General features: G+C 38.8%; 1 protein-coding gene across 2 annotated transcripts in view; it reads left to right on the top strand.

Moving 5' to 3' along the window:
• The window catches only part of ADGRL4 (adhesion G protein-coupled receptor L4), a 75,378-nt gene that overhangs the window by 22,446 nt on the left and 33,237 nt on the right, over positions 1-19,695 (top strand). For both annotated transcript variants that reach the window (XM_074876362.1, XM_074876361.1), the window contains exon 3: positions 16,505-16,657. In XM_074876362.1, the coding sequence (XP_074732463.1) occupies positions 16,505-16,657 (153 nt within the window). The remainder of the gene's footprint in view (positions 1-16,504; positions 16,658-19,695) is intronic.

Below are 19,695 nucleotides of genomic sequence, written 5' to 3'. Positions count from 1 at the left end.
TTACTCTTGCACCATCCTTCACTCAAAGCAAAAACATTCTGGAGAGCAGTGCTTGAAAGGAAGTTTCAGTTTGTTTCATTTCTTAGGATTCGTTATTTAGTTTACATTTACCCAAATAAGATCAAGGTGCCAAATGAGTTCATATTGCTATCGAAATACATGTCACCTTTGGGAGTGTGAGTCTGTTTTGTTTAAATCAAAACAGACAAGGTAGAAGAAAGGATTTTGTAGATGGGGAACTGAGACAAAGGCAGGTTAAGTGATTCCCCAGGCTTCCACCCACAGTCTATAGCAAAGTCAATAAATGAAAATGAAACCTGTAAGTCTCTCAAGGTCACATCTTCAAGGGTGCATCCAGCTTACAACCTCCAGTTGTGAAGGTGGCTTCAGGAACATAGACGAAGGTGGAAAATCAGGAGACTACTGTGTAAAGGGAGGAGCAGGATCTGCCTTCCAAGAGAAGAAAGAGCAAGATATATCTGAAAAAATGTGGCAGAACTCACCTGGAATTACTTGGGGGAGAGGGGTTGGGTTGTCATTATGTCAGGGCTGTTGGATTCAGTGCCAGTGAAAATGCCTCTTGACTCCCTAGAGGCATATTTTATGTGTAGAACTATGAAGGTCAATAGAGATGCCTGTATTTGCCAGAACAGTTTACACTTGCCTATTTTGCCCTTTGTTATCAGGGGCAACGTCTTGCTGAGTACCCACCAAAGATGAGATATCCTGCTGGGCTGATGACTTCTAATTGTGCTGCTCCTATTATCATTCCAACAACATCCCTCAGCAAAAATTGGTGTGCTAAAGCACTGCTGACATAAAAGATGTGGACAGTATTTTTCATGCAGTCTATTGGAGAGTCCACAGCCTTTCCCTGTGCTTAGTATAGATGGGAAGTCTTTGGTAGCAGCTGGCAAATGTTGAATTATTAAATTGTGTCTACAGCACTTCATATAATTATTGCCCAAGTGATAGTACAGTGAGATAAGCCTGGTGTCGACAAGCAGACTTTTCTACCTTCAGAGTTTGGTTAACAGGCTCGCTGTTTTGAAATTCAGGAGGAGTCCACTCTGAGGAAGGATTTAAATAGAAAATTAAATGGGTTTGCATATTGCTCTGTATGACAGATTTTTTTTGTTAGCCTTCAAAGTCTGCATGATCTAACCAAGCATGTGGAAGTAAGATACATATTTTTGAGTGCTATAATAGTTGTTATTGTGGAGAAGAGTTAAATATAAGCAGTTACCCCAAATTTTATTTTAATCCACAGAATATTTAGTGGTTTAATAATACTGTATGTGGAGGCAGGAGAAGAGAGATGGCTGAAATAGTTTTTGGGTGTCTTCTCAATTGGCTGTCTATTCAGAGGGAATTCACTCTCCAGTGATCTTTTCTTCCTCAAGGAAACAAATGTAGACAAGAGATGACTCCACAATTATGTCTTGACTAGAAATAACTGTGGCAGAAACTCTGTTTGCTCTTCCCATCTCTTTCTGATAAAGTGCAATTAGTATACCCCTTGCCTCTCTCCAAGATGTTTGTAGGCAGTGTTATTGTGAAGGAACATAAGCTGCCACCACAGCAGTTCTTTAAACATGCAGTTGAAAACGACAGCTCTACTATGGTGACAGAAAACATCAAAGCAACAAAACACACTATTTTATCTGATGGGGGTAACAATATCTCAGCTAATAAAATGGCTGTCATCCCTGCCCATTGTATAGATAAGGAAGCTGAGGATGTTTGGATGCTCTTTGTTGGTACGCCAAGTTGCAATTACCCTATGACAGAGCCCTTCTGGGCTATGATTGATGAAACATTTTGAGGGCGAAAGCGCTTCAATAAGTGAATTTCATTGCAAGCAATGTCATCATCGAATCAACAATGGTTGGCAAAAACAAAACCACTTTGAGTAGAACTAGAAAAACATGGCCTTATTTAATCTGCCTGGGATGTCCTTGCCACATTCATTTATTTGTATTGTATGTTGGATGTAAACAAGTCTAATTCTGAAGTTCTTATGTTGACCTTTTCTGGCACTGACATCAAAGTACTGTCTGCAATAAAGATGAGAAGACTTTAAAGGCTTCAGTGGCTTGTCAGAGTAGGGTATGTTTAAACATAAAACAACACAACAGTGCAGCCTTTGGCTAAAACAGGCACTGAGTGAAGTTCTAAAGAAACTTGTTGCTCCTCAAGAAACCCACCATTATCTTGGAGTTTAATGGCTTAAAACTGGACCTGCTTAGAAAATAATCTTTGCTTCTTTCCTGGGCCTTAACTCACAGGGTTGAGTTAAGGCCTCTAACTTGCCTCTGACAGATGTAACATGGATGTTGCCAGTTAAGAGGAAAGAAATGCCCTCTCCTTACTCAAATTTCTGAGTCAGCCTTTCCAAAGCATGGCTTTACCCTTTTTCCAACAGTGTGTGCTGCTGTCCCATTCCCCAACATGCCCTTTTCCCTGTCTTCAGCTGTCCCCTATTCCAGATCTTTCAATGAGTCTCTGAAGGAGATCCTGGAGATGACTTCATGGTGCCTGATCTGGAGCCAAGGCAGCTACAGTAAGAATTTAAGCTCTAATCCAGTATCTTCATATTTAACAGCTTGGCCATTTTAAAATAAATATTTTTTAAACACTACTTTTCTCTGTGCATATCTGTATTTAGATTTGAGATGTAAACCTACTCCACTTGACTGAATAAACAAAATAAATGTTTAATACTTACTGTAACATAAAGTTTGCAACAAATCCAAGCTCAGAGAACCTTTCCCAGCAAACTATTCTGGGATCTTCAGTATCTTGACTGAGCTGGGACTTCTGGAGCAAAACTAAGGATATCCTATAGAACTGCCTGTGCTGATACATCAAGAGATGGGTGCAGAGGGCAAAAGGCAATGACTTTTTTTAATGAATAAAACATTTGATACATGATGTCATAGTTTTCCTGGATTAAAAATAAAGTAACAGTCTTTACTGCTGCTTTTTGCTAAACCAGTTTCTTGTCCAACACTTTAAAAAATGATGCTTGCAGCGCTTCTCCACATATCTAATAAATGGCCCAATTTTCAGGGATACTTAACGTGTTGCAGAAGCACTGGGTAGATTTCTACAAGTTCAGTCTATTTGATAATCAAGATGTTTATCTTGATTATGTTTGCTTGAACTTAGATTTAGGCACTTACTTTGAGAGGTTTATTTCAATAAATGAAAAGCAGCTACATTCTTTTTTTGAGTGATTTGCTTGGGAAACAAGTTTTTAGCATTTCCAACCGAGAGCTTTGCAGATGAGTAATAATTGGAAAAATACTAGTGAAGGTTTCTGCAGGGCCTCCCTCTCTGACAGATCCTCAGTATGGCAGTCCGTGGAAATCTGCTTACATGCATTTATTCAGTACCTTATGACAATCTCCCTATTCTGTGGCTTCTGCTCTCTTAGTATGTAAATTACACCCCTCGCTTTAATCAGTGGCAACAGTGTTTTCTCTGTGTTTTGTAATTGGGACTTTGTCTCCAAGTGTCTGCTGAGCTGACACAGTGCAGTACTGAATAAACCATGTCAAGCAATAGCAAGCAGTGTGGCTCTGCAGCATGCTGCTATGTCCAGGCTAATAGAGACTGTGTTTAAAAGGCTAATTAGCCTGGCTATTGAGCAGCACTAACTGCCTGCAGTACAACCTGCCTCGGAGCTCGGTGCAGCCCTCCATTGAGGCGTACATGCATATCTCCAGTTGCTGGAAAATACACAGTGTTTATACAACATATCTACACCCTCCTGCCTGTCACTACTCCCAGGGATAAAATGCACATAATAACAGTTTTTGTGGCAGGTTGTATTATGGTAGGCAAACTTAAAAGTGTTTTCAGTTCTGACTTGTGCCATGTTTCAACATTATTCCCTGTTATAAGTATTACTTCTGTCCAAACTGTAGATATGTTTTTAATGGAACTTTCATATTTTTGCCTACTAAGCATGTTTCATATCTTTGGGATAATAAAGTCCTTAGCCCCTGTATCTAAGAATAAACACCTTCACTAGAAAATGACAAAGTGACAAAATGACAAAATTACTGTGGACAACAGTAATTATGAATGAACAGAATATTTCAACCTGGTATGTAATAACTATTGAAGAGCAGAGCAGTTGGTGTAGTCAGCAAGGGAAGTCACTTTAAAGTAGGATGCTATATGCTCTTCTCACATTCAAAATCCATTAAGGAACCTGAGTGGGTTAACTTGTTCTGCCATTTGTCATGGAGCTAAAGTTTGCCAGATTGTATGCTCTTTCTGGACCGTTCTTTCTATCAAGACCATTTGGCATGAGAAGACCATGGACTACATCACTTCAAAGCTGTAGAATTCAGGAGGGGGAGATGAAACAGGAAATACGGCCTTTAGAGCAGTCTGGGTTTTGGAAGATGTTGCTCCAGAAAGGAAGAGGGCTATATATTTTCAAATTAGTAAATTCCATTAAGATGATATCTGAGTATTATATGGTAAATGACTATGATTACCCAAAAATCTGCAATCCTTTAACTGAGTCTGAGAAGTACCAGAGACCAAACTCCTGAGTTTTATAACCTCTAATTCCACTTGCATCACTACATTTAGCTTTAATTCATATCAGAAGGAAAAAAAAAAAAAGTGGGGGGCAAATGACACAGGACAACACCAAACACTGAAAGTTTTTATAGTGACTTTTGTTATTAGAAACTAACTGCTGGGGTCAGTCTCTGAGAATATCACTGTCAGTAGTTAAGACATTTACACTATGGAGTTAAATACTTACAGCATTGACAGTAGCTGGAAATACTTCAGTGGTTATTGTTGAAGTCATTAGTCTAAGCTGAAGTAATGCTGGCATGTTTTCCCTCGGGGTAGAATTCCTCAGTCTAATTGTCTCCTCCTTGCCAGACCATATTTGATATCTTCAGGTTTGGAGACTGGATGTTTTCCAGTAATTAATGGCTTTTCCCAGTTATAGATTGAAATTATTTCCTTTTGTGAATTAGTTTATTATCCAGTAGTGAAGCTATTGAATTCCAGAGCATTCAAATAGGATAACTTACAAATAGAGCTAATATAAAAAACACAATGTCACTAAGCCACAGGAAAGCTATGTTGGCCACTATAGAATATGGTTAGTTCACATGTAATGTTTGACAAGAATGAAACAGTATTGACTTTAACAATAAAATAAATATTTTTTTAAAAAAAATCTATTATTTGCTATTGGTGTTATCTTCTTTTAATGATCTAACCTTAATATTAACTTAGAGCAATATAGATCTATGCATCTCATAGACTAGCATTAGGCCACCTCATCTAACCTCCTGAATAGTACTGGCAATCAAATTTCATCAAGCTACTCTTGTCTTGAGTACTGTAACTTAGGTTTGACAAAAGTACATCATGAACTCATCGTCTCTGATGCCCAGACTAGACTCCTTAAAGTATTTTGTCCACTCAGAGCTTAATTAGCCTGTGGTTTCAGAAATCAATGAATACTGTTCCACAATGGAAAAAAATAACTTCTGTAGTCACTGTTTTATGGCCTTCCATGTTATTTGAGCTATTACTTCGCTCAAAGCAATTTCACCACATCTTTTATTGTATTCTGCTTTTTACATCCAAAATGGAACATAATGCAGATCTCAAAGCTAAAAGCAAGAAATATTTTTAATACTGTTTCAGATATGTTACAGCAAATTATTTTTCAAAGGACAAAATTTATTGAAGATAATATAGTACAACTACACCTGCACTTCATAATGTACCACCTATTAAGTAGCAGATTCAAGAGCATGAAGAGGGACTTCTAGTTAAACAATGATGAGCCCAGCTGTCCCTTCTATATATGGATCTGTCCCTGTTGCCCAAATAAAGATTTCCTACTAAAGCTCTTAAATCGTGTTATATCATGATTTAGCAAAAACCTTTTCAGTAGAGTTCAGTTTTTCATTTTCCTTCCAAATATGCTGCTAAAGTGGTAAATGTAAACTGACAGAGTTTATCTCCCCAGGGCCAGGAAGGTAGTCTGGAAACATGAGACCTAGGAACTCATGTTCATACTGACTTCCAGCCTTGTGTTTCACTGGCCATTAGATGGGGTATTGTTGAAGAAGCCAGACATATCACAACCTGAGAGTGATGACCCTTGTGTAACTGGCTGTAGGAGACACCCATCTAGTAGCTGGTGGGGATTAGATACGGATGGAATAATCCTGATATGATTATACTGCCTTTCTTTATATGCATTTAACATCTGTTGGATGCAGTTCAGACAGATCCCAAGATTTGGTGCATGGTAGCACACAATCTCTTTGCAGCTACTGGGGAACTACTTTCTCTGTATAAGAAGACGGTTTATAGATTCTGATATAATATGCAAAAGAAAGTTTGGATTTAGACAAATACCAGAATGTGCCATATGGAGTTTTTGTATTTTGGTTCAGAAAGTTCTGCAAACAGAGTTTTTAGAAATTAGTGTTGGAAATAACAAGAACCAGGTGCACTGGGAATCAAACAACAACTTTGAGTCTTATTTTACTGAATGCTATTATACAGTGGCTACTGGAGTATTGGGGGGATATGTGTACACAGCATAAATAATGACATTTATTTATATAAACTGAAGAAAGGGTTAAACAATGTAATCAAGATTTCAGCCTCACATTCTGATACATCTATTTTCATGGTGCCAATTCTATGCCAATGTTATGGTAAATGGAAAATGCAATGGGAAGTCTGCAAGCAATTATGGTGCAGATATTGTCTGGCTATAAGGTTTGGTTTCATGGGGTTTTTTGGTTTTTTTTAAATACAGTTCTCTTTGTAGTGCTGAAACAGAATTTCTACTTGGGTTGCCCATTCAGTTGTTCAGGGGGCATAGTCATCCACTGGCAAATCCCTCTCAGTAAGGGACCGCTGTGCTGCTTGCTTTCCCTTAAACAAAAATATTCTGATTGTGCATGTGGTGTTTTACTTTCCAGTTAAAGGATGAGTTTCAGTGAAAACAAGTTAGTTAGCAACAAAAGTGAAAGCTGGATTGGGAATGATGTTATTTAATAACAAGGAAGTTTCTAAAACCCTTCTGCTGGTAGCATTCAGGAAAAACATTGACACCTACATACTGCTGGCAGTTCCAATCCGGCATATTCCTATTCAGCTGCACTTTACCTTGTTTAAATTCCATGTTTTTGAAGGAGGCAAACCAAGAAACATGATGTGTCTCAATTACATTCTGTCTAATCCTTGAGTAGTAAGATTGCCAAAGGGTGTCTGCCAGGATGTTGAGGTTGAATCTTTGTAATTAGAGCTGTGTGGGGTGAGGAAAGGAAGAGCAATGTGGTCTTCATTCTTGACTTCTTCTCTTGGCAGGTTTTGCCCCTTTGCTTCTATAAAAGCAAAGATGTAGGTTAATGGGAGTTTCTCCTTGGACATTAGTGAGTTTGAGGTCAGGCCCTGTTATGGAAACAGACTTTTCACACACTTAAACATGAGTATGTTCTCTTCACTCAGAAGTAAATGGAGAAACAGTTGTGCTATTTCAGAGCCTGCCACAAGAAGCAGTGATGGAGCAGGTCAGCTGGGGAAAAGCCTTCAGAATTAGAGATGAACCTGAGCTTGCTCTTTAGTTCAAACACACCTGTCTGCCCACTCTAGAGAGGAATTCAGCAATTGGATCTTCGTTTCTGGCTCCCAAATGTGTAATATGAACCACCCCAAACAAAATGATGGTCAACTTCAATTAAAAGTACCTTTAACATACAACTAGCTCTGTGCCTGGATTATTTTAGTTACTTTATACATCATTACAGAGCTCCATGTACTCCCTGATTTGTGTTCACCACCATGTGCCATCTGTTCGATGAACTCGCATGCCTCACCGTGTCACTGGCATTAAATACTTGAAACAGCCTGTTGTGCTCTGCGGGGGGCTCCCAGAGCAGCAAGCACAGTGACAATCCTCCACGAGCACCTGGGTGCTTCCAGCCCTGGCTCCCCAGCAGAGTGGGAATGCCGTGCTACTGCTGCCACATGGTGTTCAAGACCCCAGAATTTGGTCTTGTGTGACTGAACGATAAGTCCATATCCTGACAGAGAACAGAGCTATTTCTTATCACAGTCTTTGATGCATGCTTATAGCAAGTCCGATAAAGCTCATCAGATAATGCTTAATGTTCCTCTGCCTCATTCAAGCTGTGTTGTCTCTCACTACCCCCTTTTTTCACATCTTGTTTTCCCATACCATGATGGCGCCATAGTGGTTTTCATATATAAGCTGTAAAGTGGTGATGCATTTCCTGGCTGTGTTTTCTGAATAAATATCTTTTTTGTTTTGAAATTTGGGAAACTGCTGCCTGGAAACTTTTCTTCCCCCTTGATCAAACTGATTGCTAAGCTGTTTTCCTTCTGTCTTATCTCTTGCTTGGGACTAAAATGTTTAGATTTGAGTGGTGACATCTCACTCGTTCACATCCTGTCAGTTGGGAGACTTGGGCTGTTTGAGTTCACAGTATGGCTAACCAGGAGTTGCGTATGACTGGAACTGAAAATGGAATTATTGTTTTATCCCCTCCTATTCAGTGTCTATAACCCAGTTTTCCTGCGAATTCATCCAGTTATCACTCCTCACCTCCAAAGTCACTCTGATCACTCCAGCAGGCCATCTTCATCCTGGATTTTTTTCATTTTGCTGTCTCTGACATTACTCTGCTACAGTCGTTCTCTTTCTTTAGCTTTTCATTTTAACAGCTCATCAAGCTAGGTGCTCAGCTGGTGAATTAATGCCACCTTCCTAGGAGGAAGGCAGAAGGGAAGCCTGGAGTGTTCTAGGTGCAAGGAAGTTATGGTCTGCTTCCCTGAAGAGTGAGTGGCAGCTCCCAGTCCCCAGTGCCTGAGCTGTAATGTGGGTTGTGCTCTTCACCTGCACCCTTGACAGGTACCCTGAGACCTTGCTTACCACATCAGCAGGGGATGCCTGACCAGCTTTGAGTTTTGCCTGTAATAGAAGGGGTGAATCTTCATAGAACAGGTCTTCCTCTCATGACCCACTCAGGGAAGGGGTGTCAGCCAGACAATAAATAACTAATTGGGGGTTTGGACATCCAAACTGAAGCTCCTCACTTGCAGCTGCATAACTCTGAAGGTTTCTTGTTGAGTCTCTGCTGGTCAGTGCAGGTCTGAGATCTCCTCGGGGGGAGTGGAGGGGATGTATTGCTGCTGTCTGCAGTGTATGTAGACCCCTTGGTCTACAGAGGAGGTGGGGGGAAGTGCTGGGCAAAAGGTGGGACAGGGCCACTTAACAAGTATCTATTCCCCCCTTTCCCTCTGACCACCGTGTTCTTTTTTTATTCTCAAATTCCTGCAGATGTTTGTATGGGTAAATGGTTTGCTTCTAGCCAAGGACTAGCACTCTTTAAGATTCTCCCCACCCTGATTCTTCACATATGATTGTTCACAAATTATAGATTTTGGTTTTTTGATACTTCAACTGTTGAAGAGGCAGGTTGTTCTTTGTGGCTAAGCAAATGACAATTTCATCACTGGCACTTACCCAATAATACATGCTTTTCATGTTTAATTTGTAATGTCTGAAAATACCAGCAAGAGGTGAGGAAAGCACTTTAGATAATATTAACCTCTCCAAACCTTGTCCATTCTCTGAAACTCAACATAAGTGTGTTTTGAATATGTAGAAACATGCCTTTCCTTCTTTTAGAATTTTCTGCCCTGCTCCTTAAACCAGGACTAAGGGAATTTTTTATTGTGAGGCTCTTTAGTGTAGCCAGACAAGAAAGAACTGCTGATCTGAAATCATCTCTGCGTATACACATAGCCTGTGAAGAATGTGGGAGAAAATATTTGTTTGCTGAACTAAGGAATTTTAGGAGTCCAGCTAACTGCAGAGCATTCAAGTTCAAACCAGTTAAAAACTCCTGCCAAGCTATAAAAACACCCCTAGAAGTCATTGTGAAAAGCTCTTGCAAGGAGGTAGAGAGTTATGAAATTTTAGCAAGACAGAGCTTGCAGTGGCAAGATTTCCCATGCAGCAACTGCATGGTCCCCTGCCCCAGTGTAGGACAAAGATGAATCGGGCCTATTATGAAAGCAATTCATATTTAAATGAGATTTCCAGCCCAGTTCTGCAGTCTCAAGTGGTTTTTCTAAGCATCTGCTCTTTCATGCTGATTTAGACCAAACTTGAATGCTGAATCTTTGGAGAATCATAAACAAATTGTGTTAAATTACCATTAATGGAAACTCATCACAAGGAAGGAAAGGCAAGGTTGTTAATGGTATTGCTGTTCTTAACTCAGGCTATGATGGCTGTAGATGCACAGTCCTGCAGCACATAAGTAATGTATGTAAGATCACCCACTGTTCTGAGACCTCCAGACAAGCTAAGCACAGCAGGGTGAGTAGCACTGGAATTTATTTTACAGGAAGCCTTTCATTTACTTGCTTTTGAGGGGTTAAGTGAGGCACTTCAAGTACTGTTCTCCCATGAGGGTTACACTAGGGAAGGGTAGTTTTAGTTTCCCCCAGGGGCTCCACAGCAGCTTTGGCAGCAGAGGCTGCTGTCGAAAGAGAACAGCCGGATGCAATGAATCAATGTATTCCCCAGCTGCTCCGGCTGCGTTTCCTTCCTACCCAGTGCTGTCCACTTCTCAGACTACTGTGCCTGATACTGGTCCCCAGCCCTGTGCTGCCACTGCTGTTCTTGATAGAAGGGCATGCCCCAGAGGCCTCCAACCTTGGTTTCAAAAGGACTGGATTGGGGCAAAATTAATTGTTGATGTTTTAATTGCTTCTTTTTACGTCATCTGGGCAAGGCACTGAATAGACTGTGAATGTATTGTAGTATACCATAATGGCCTCAGTGTGAGCTCCTTATGGTCCTTAGTAACATCAAGCATTCATTAAATTTATGAAAATCACACCATCATGCCTGTGCTTGTTCAGGTGTGGCTTTGGGAAAAGTCAGGTTGTCAAACTCAAGCTGTGGTCAAGAGTTTTTAATTTGTTAAAATCCTTGTCTGGAATGTCAAGGTGTCAAAAGAGTTCACCTGCAACAGCCAGATTTCTGCTGCCCTAGGAAGTCTTTTGCCTCTTTGGCCAGCCTGGCTGGTTATCCAGGTCAGAGGCCACAAAGGATCTGGGCCACAGCACAGATTACCCTGTGTGAGGAGCCAGGACTGCTGGCTCTGCCAAAGAAGCAGAGGAACAAGAGCCTCAAGTGTTCTAACTGTAGCAAGACCCAAGTAGAAGGCCTTGGGAGATGTAGGTCTGACTGGCAGATTTTGATTCAAGACTTTGGGAATTCCAGCTCTTCTGCAGAAGAGCCAAAAGCATGGAAGTCAAGGGCTGAGCTTCCAGGCTGTGCAGTTCCATGGCAGGCTTTCCATGTGGCAGACTCCCAGGTGGTAAACTCCTGCAGCCATAGGCTGTCCCACCTCAGGTGGCTCTCACCAGTGACCAAACTCCAAGTTCAACATTGCTAGTTTTCCAATCAGTTGACTCACTGATTAATAAATTAATAACATCAGCCTGACTGGTATCAATTTAATTCAGTGACAGAGAGCCCAGAATATATTCTATATCTATACAGATTCACTTCTGTAGAAATCTCATTTTGCATGGATTCGTGAGGACTGAAAATACAGTGATCGTTCTGTTTAACTTGGGTAATTTCAGCCTTGTTTGTTGAAGTGAAGGGAGAAGCTATTTACTTGAAAATTTACAAAGGAAAAAAAGACAAACTTCTGTGTGATTGTGAATCAATATGACAAGTTTCATCCCAAATCTAACTCTTCATATTGTATGTCATCATATCATCAAAAAGTCTACCATGAAGATGTACCCAGTGCAATGGAAATCCTTCAAAGCTGTTTGGATAAATCCACTGCCATAATACTTTCTCTCATGATATTTTTCATGTAAAATATGTAAACAGTATTACAAAAACTTATATCTAAAACTGATAGTTCAAAGCACTTTCTCATGCTTGTCACAATAATAACAAATTATGTCATTTTGTAGCTGTAGTTGCCCTGGTGTTTTCTTATTGTATAATTTTATAACCACCCAGTATTAAAACACCATATATGACAGGGTAAAACTTGCACTTTAGAAAGGATATAAATATGATAGAAGAAATTTTCTCTATCCTTTTTCCTAAAAATCTTATCAGATCCCACTAGCTTCCAACTGCATCATGGCCCTATGATCCACAAATCATTCTTTCTTTTTGTTTTAAAGTTTCTAAAAATTGAATGGTCTTTATACAAAAAATGTATTCTATCAATACTAAACAAAATTCATACCCACTTTCCTTAATGAACAAAGTTACCTGATGTAAAAGAGTGATTGTTTAAACACCAGATCCAATTTATACCCCTCTGTGACAGGGGAAGACTTCCATCAATGCCCGAACTTCTTAATGGAGCTGCTCAATCCTAAACCAATAGTGTTCTCAAATTATTGAACACAAACAGTTTCAGTATAGAATTACCATCCTCAATTCAAAATGGAGTTTGAAAGGGGTATATCTTTTCAGGTTTTTTTCTGCTTTTGAAGATCCTTATATATTTTCAAGAGACTAGTAGAGATATGATTACATGCAGCTAGTAGCTGATTCCATCTAACGATAATTACATTTATGTACAGTAAAATACATGGTAGCTGCATTTTTAAGATGAAAATGGAGAATTGGTTTTATTTTGCACCCGTATCATGTAAACATTCTACCAATATTCAGATACATATAAATACATATTCCTGTATCCTCCCATATTTGGATTCTTTAACACATTTCCTAGGAAACTATTTATAACCTTCCTTACATTGTGATTTTTAATAATGAGATTTTAGAGCAATACAAATATCATAGAACTGCCATCTTAAAAAAAAAACAAAACAAAAAAACAAAAAAAACCAACAAAACCAAAAAACACCTGCTCTAAACAAAAAAAAAAAAAAAACAAAACAAAAAGAATCAAAACAAAACAAAACTGCTCCCCAGCCCCAGACTGTCATTTCTTAGGACAGTTCAGCTATTCAGGACATGTCTTGTGTATCAAACATACTTGAATGCCCCATTACCTTTTAGCCACAGTAATTAACCTTGTCATTTGGCCAATCTTGTCTCTAAAAGTCCAAATTTTTCATCAGTTGCTGAGGAAAAAAGAAAAAAAAAATCTTTAAAGGATTGTGCATTCCTGAAATACTGCCTGCAGTGTTCAATATGTATCTGTGCCAGCAGTGAATGCACATACCATAATTAAATTAAGTAACAACAAAGCAGGTAGATTATACATTTGCTGTCATTTAAAGTATCCTCTTTGTATAGACAGAAAATTTTCTTAAAAAACAAGTGAACAAAAAAAAAACCTGCAAAGATGCAAAACGTTTTTCCATGTATAAATCCTGTTGGTTTTTTTCCTGATGTCCTTTAAATCACAAATCCAGTAATATTATAAATCATGTAGAATTTGAAAAATGACTTAAGCTCCTGGGCTTCACATTGAACTGCTGTCTGAAAAAAAAAAAAATCAAGTTGTTTATACAGAGAACTAGAAGATATTTTTGCCATCATTGTTGATCTTGTAAAATATTTTGTGTGAAAGTAAGCAGATTAAATACATCTAGTCAAACTGTATATGAAATTCCTTTTTTCCTTGAAAACTTGTTCCTTGCTTGCCTTTCTCATTAACTCAGTAGTTTTCCATGGCAAGCACCACCCTGGACCTACTTACGTCAGTGACTTTTATGCCATTAATTTCAATGGAAGCAGGATGTGGTCCAGTAAATTATCCCTCAGCATGGTCTGCTCAGTATTACATTAGACCATGGGAATAGTGAAAAGAAAGCTCCTTATGAATTTAACTCTTAAAATATTCATTCTTGTGTTTTTGATATAACTTATTCTTCTTCAATATTCTAAGGGTTTCTCAAATTATCCGAAAGGTGCACTCAATAGGCAAGCCTCCTAAGCCTATATAGTCACCATTAAACCCCTTACAGACATTCTAAATATTGAGGAGAAACACCAATAATCCAGTAAATTTAATTAGGCATAATTGTAAAGAATGTGTTGATGACCACTGCATGAGTCTTTTTAATATTGCTTATAAACTCCTTGGACCACCTGAAAAAGGTAATATAGCTGGATTTTGAGGACTATAGTTGAGCTCCTAGAAAACAAATCCAAAAGTTCTTGCATGTAGCCTGTAGCTTTTCTCTCCTTAGTTCTGTTATTCCTCTACTTTGAATGAAGCCCTGCAGTCACCAGTGTCCTACTTCTCATCTTCCATGACTACTATCCCATGAGCTTTCCAAAGTCAACACATATTGTTTTCTAGGATCTAGAATACTTTCCCAAGACCAAGTTTACTTGGCAGCTAAAACAGGGTAGTCCACTTCCTTTTGTCATGAAATACCAGGATCTGGGAGCAAACTGGGCTTGCAAAAGAGCCAAACAGACACACACAAATTGGATTTGAAGAAGTGGACCTTGTTACTAAGATTTGTAAAGTGTCCTGGGGCCTGGTCTCTGCAATGTCATGTGCCAAACTGGACTTTTCATATTCTCAGGCTTTGCTTTTGGGCTTGGACCAACACCACATCTTTTTCCTCCCTATCATAATTCTACTTAAAATGATTTGGTTTTACTTTGACATTGTTATGATCCAAATCATGCACCTTCTCTGCTGTAGTCTCATGAATACCAAAGCTGTAGAATAAATGTTGTTGATGTGTGTTGGCCAAGTGCTCTTATACTTGGATTTCTCATTAAATTACATTCAATTTTAGTTATAATGAGCATAATCCATTTGATACTGTTGACCTAAATTCCCCTGAGAAAAGCTGCAGTTCTGAATTGATATTTGCATCTCTGAGTCAACTGAGTAACATTCAAAATCACGTCAGACTTCAAATCTGAAAAATGGCCTGTTCTAGGGTTATGCTGGAGGTTGTGACTAAGTTATATTGCAGAAATGTATTCCTGCAATGCTTTACGGCTCTTGGTGTAATTTAATCTTGCCACTGCCCTAGATTACATGACATTTTACTTATCTGTACCCTATCTATGTAAACACCTTATGAGAACACTGACCATCAGGAAAGCAGAAGTACCTTTCTGAAACTCATCCTTGGGCGTCTCTTCTGAAATCATATTTCTTTTCCCTGTCACACTCCTTAATCATTCCTCTTCTACAATAAATTGTTATTTCTCTCCCTGTTGGAATTCTTTCCTGTCATTCATCATGTTATGAGTACCTTCTGCTTGAGAACAGGAACAAAATCCCAGTAGACTTCAGGAAGCCTTTAACTCTTTTTCCTTTCTCACGATGTAGAAAATAGAGAACTCCACTCAGTGTCATCTTCTTTGGGAGAGTTTCATTGATTTGTTTGTTTCAGAGTTTTGGAGTGCTTTGGGAGAAATGGGCTATTTGGAAAGATGGAATTATCACTATTGTGAGTGTTACTCTCAGTTCGATAAGTAGAGTGTCTGGATAAGGAAGCTTTTGAAATTTTTCTTAAGTTTGGTCTGAAAATTATTTAATAGACAGCAGGGACCTTGGAATATTCTGGAGAGGAAACAGTTTTATTGAGTCATTGCAGAAGATCAACTATATAGTTCAAAGCATGAGTTTATGATTTCATTTGACCTTTGATCAAGCTAGCTGGATCCCCATGCTCATAGTGATAGCACGTGCAGAGTTTCTGCAGAGGTGAAGTAGTCTTAAAACATGTGTATATAATTCCTTTTTCTTGTATCTCGGGTGGCATGGAATTAACCCTGTAAAATAGATCATGTAAATTTGCAGATACAGAAATGATGGCTTGCACAACAATTGCTAAGAGGTAAAGATCAAGCCACGAATCTTGCTTATCTGTTTGTTAAGATCTTTGGGATAACTAAGAAAAAACAACATACTTGAAGATTCAAATCAGTCATTAGGACAAAATTTGTAAGTTTGTGGTCTGCAACTGCTGAGAAATACCACAGAAGGTCTTCAAGAACAGGCCAGAAAAAAACCTCTCAGTTTAGGTATGATCCTGCTTTGGTATTAGGGAATGAAGTGGGTGACTTCTTGATACCCTGTTGAGCTCTTTTTTCTATTATTCTAAACTTGAGGTTACCCTCTACCTGTAGATTTCTGGGTAGCAAAAACTGTTATCATATGCAACCCTGGCAGAACATGTACTTATCTCAATCCTTTATTCCAAAGTGAGTATTCAGTTAAACCATTCAGTTCAGTATCCCGCTGGTTTTCTCCTTTGTTGACTCACACAGGATGAGGGTAGAAGAGAGCTGCTGAACACGATTACATCCTTGGCAATGGGAAAACCATATAGACAAACAGCAAGAGTGTCAGCTCAGCATTCAAAACTTATATAAATAAAATACCAGAGGCCAAATTAAACTTTTACTTTACTCTTTTCTTCAATTGGCAAATGCAAATATATTTCTCTGTAATTTATGTCTTGACAGATGATAATGAATGTGAAAATGCTACGCAGCCTTGTGGAGAGCATGCCAATTGCACAAACACTGTGGGAAGTTATTTCTGCATGTGTGTACCTGGTTTCAAATCCAGCAATGGTCAACAAACTTTTGTACCTAATGATGGAACCTCCTGTGTGGGTAAGTTATTAATGTCTGCCAGCTAGCTTTACATTGTCACTCTTCTCTTATTGCTTCTGTTAATTATAGAAATCTAGCAAAATGTTTTCAGTTTTGTGAAGTTTGGAGTCTGGATATAAAATTCCTGTAATTTGATCTGGTACAGACTCAATATTCAAGTTCAGGCCCACACTTCTCACCCATAACACAGCAGCTGCCACTGCTTTCAGTAATGCTTCTATCTTGACTCTGCAATAATTTAAACTTGCATGTCACAGTTTTAGATGATTAATACATAGTTAAGGTAACACAGAAATCCCCAATCCACGTATTTATGCCACTGTTTCACTGATCTGTGGGCAAGGTGGTCATATTCTTTAAAAAAAAAAAAAAGGCAGAGTGACAAAGTATTCTGCATTCAAGTTGCTCTGGACCAACAAAATTCCCTATACATTTGACCTACTATGCTCCAAATATCTTCTGTTTGGGGACTTTGGTTGGAATATTTTTGGTCATTTTTCAAGTCTGATCAAAAGCAATGAGCAAGATCAAGCAGTTATCCCACAGTCTGTGCCATCCATCAGCCTCTGTTTCTGTAATAGTTGGATGGAACATGTTCAAGATTACAGGGGAGGAAAAGTTCTCTGGAAAAATGTTATTTCTGAACAGCTATGCAATCCTTTAGGATTTCCTTTGAATGGAAGATCTGTAACTATTTCTCTTTTTTCAAACTCCTGGTAATTTTCTCTGTATGTTGCAACAGTCCTCAGGGAATGGGAAAATGAGAAATAAATCTATTGCCCTTTACACCTTTATGCTGACTGTGTCTCATTCTAGATATGTCTCCTGTGAGCTCGTGAGTGCTGACAACCTCTCTTCTTACTGCTCTTAATATCAGCAGAATGGCTGCATATTAAGCCAGAAAGTGATCTAATCAACATTTCTTGCCCATTGCTCACATCCATCTAAGAGCTCTGCTTTATCCAGCCGCTATGAATCGTTCTTAAATTAGCTGGGATTGAGACTGTTAGCACATTGAGCTGTAAATATTCTTGCTGTTTCTGGTCCAAGCTTTGATTTTTACATTATGACATTTCCTCAGCTTCAGAAGTTTTGTCTTCAAAGTTATTTCTCTGACCGTTCTTGTGTCACTTTAGCTTTTTACCATTAGATTGCTAATTTCTTCCCCCCCACACTTTTCTTTACTGGGCAGACTGATATTTTTTATCCTCTACTGGGGGTTAGTTTACCACTTCTCATATTTGCAAATCCATATGAGAGGGGCTGAGAGCTTTCAAAACTTACACTGAAATAAAAAATTACCTATGGGCACCTTTTCTCATTAAACAAGTGTACCAATTACTTTACTAAGCAGTGAGTCCTAAAGACAACCTTTTGATCCACAATTAATTTTCTACTTTATCTGTCAGGGAAAACATAATAGGATATTTTGTACCCAATGGATCTGCTGCTCGAGGTAGTAGATATGATGCACACAAGCAGCTGACAGTAGTGTATTCAGGGTGTGCTACACGTAGCTGAAATAAACACTGAATTTGTGATTGTAAATACAGTGCAAGTTATTCGATACAAATCAGAGGACAGAGCTACAAAGTATCCATCCTACTAAATTGTACAAGGCCCCAAAATATTTTCAGATTCTGTAAAGTCTTAAGTTTTCTTTTCAGCATATGTGTATGATGTATATGGCAGTAACTGGAAAAATATAGTAGTTGAATTTTGGAGGGTATGCCATCACGCAGCCTATTTGTTTATGCCGTCAAACCTATCTGGAGTTCCCAGTGGTGCAAGTGTGGTGCATCACTCTGTGTGTGTGACAGTCCATTTCAAAGTCCATGTGCATACACATGTGTGTTCCTCCCCTCTTTTGCTACTATAGTAAACTTCCTAATACAAAGTGATTATAAATCTTAAGGTAGTGGATCAAAAGAAAATTTGGGACAATGGCTTTGGGAAATGTCAGTTCACCCTTAATCCAACCAGAATGTTGAGTTTTGAGTTGAGGATCAGCCGTATTTCATCCATGTTATCAGGCAGAATTGGTGAAGAGATGACAAAGAAACATGCAGATAGGAGAGGAACTGGGGGGTAGGAAGGGAGAAACAGAAAAAGAGAAGGAGCAAGGAAATGGAGAAGAAAGAGGAATGCAGTGACAATGACATTTTTCTCCTGTCCTGAATGTGAGCTATTAAAATCTATTTACTGTGTAAAAGCCATGCTTTTACCTTAGACTTCACATTTTATTGAATGTTTGGCTGCAGATAAAAAGGTGAAATATAAACCTACTTTTTTTCGCCCTGGTCAACAGAGTAAAAACATGAAAATGGCCATCTGTAAAATGCAAGTGACATCCTTGTCATTCTGCCTTTTCCAGGAACACGCTATTAGTTTTCTTCAGGTATTTCTGAGAATACTGGGAATGCAACCATTCTCCATCACATCCTTTTCTGTGACAGGGGAGTTGTAGAGTGGATGGGATATGGCATTATGCCACACTGCTAACTTTTCTTTTACCTGTGCCATTTGTAGGCTTTTTCATTTCCACTTTGTGTGTGCTGCTGCCTTCCACAGTATGGAGACACAGGGAGGGAACATCTAGTCCTTTGCAATTGGACTTTTCAATCACTTGCAAGCTACTAATAAGCAGAAGGCATAATATAGACATCAAGCTGTCTTGACTGACTGGTGAAGAATCAAAGCGATGTAGGTACAATCCAGTAATTGGCAAGACTGAACATAATAACTATTCTCAGTACTTTTAATTTAATTGGAATTTCCTTGCCTGCTGCAGTAAATGAGGAGTGACAAAGCACAGAAATAAAATAAAAGGTTATAAATCTATTTTCACACTAGCCTAAGTGGTGTTGGTGATATTATTTTTCTGATCGAAGCTATTATAAAAGCTTCAAAGTTCAGCTCCAGGATTTGTTTTGAATATTTACTAAAAGGCCAGGGCTTTTTACAGAGCTATGGCAATGCTCTTCTGTTTAAAAAGCTGCTGTTCTTCAACCTTTGCTCAGGAATGTTGTCTGTGAAGA

Source organism: Strix uralensis, chromosome 8 (genome assembly GCF_047716275.1).
Source record: "Strix uralensis isolate ZFMK-TIS-50842 chromosome 8, bStrUra1, whole genome shotgun sequence".
NCBI lineage: Eukaryota > Metazoa > Chordata > Aves > Strigiformes > Strigidae > Strix > Strix uralensis.
Note: the sequence above shows the minus strand (reverse complement) of the source record. Positions and strands in the feature narration are given on the sequence as shown.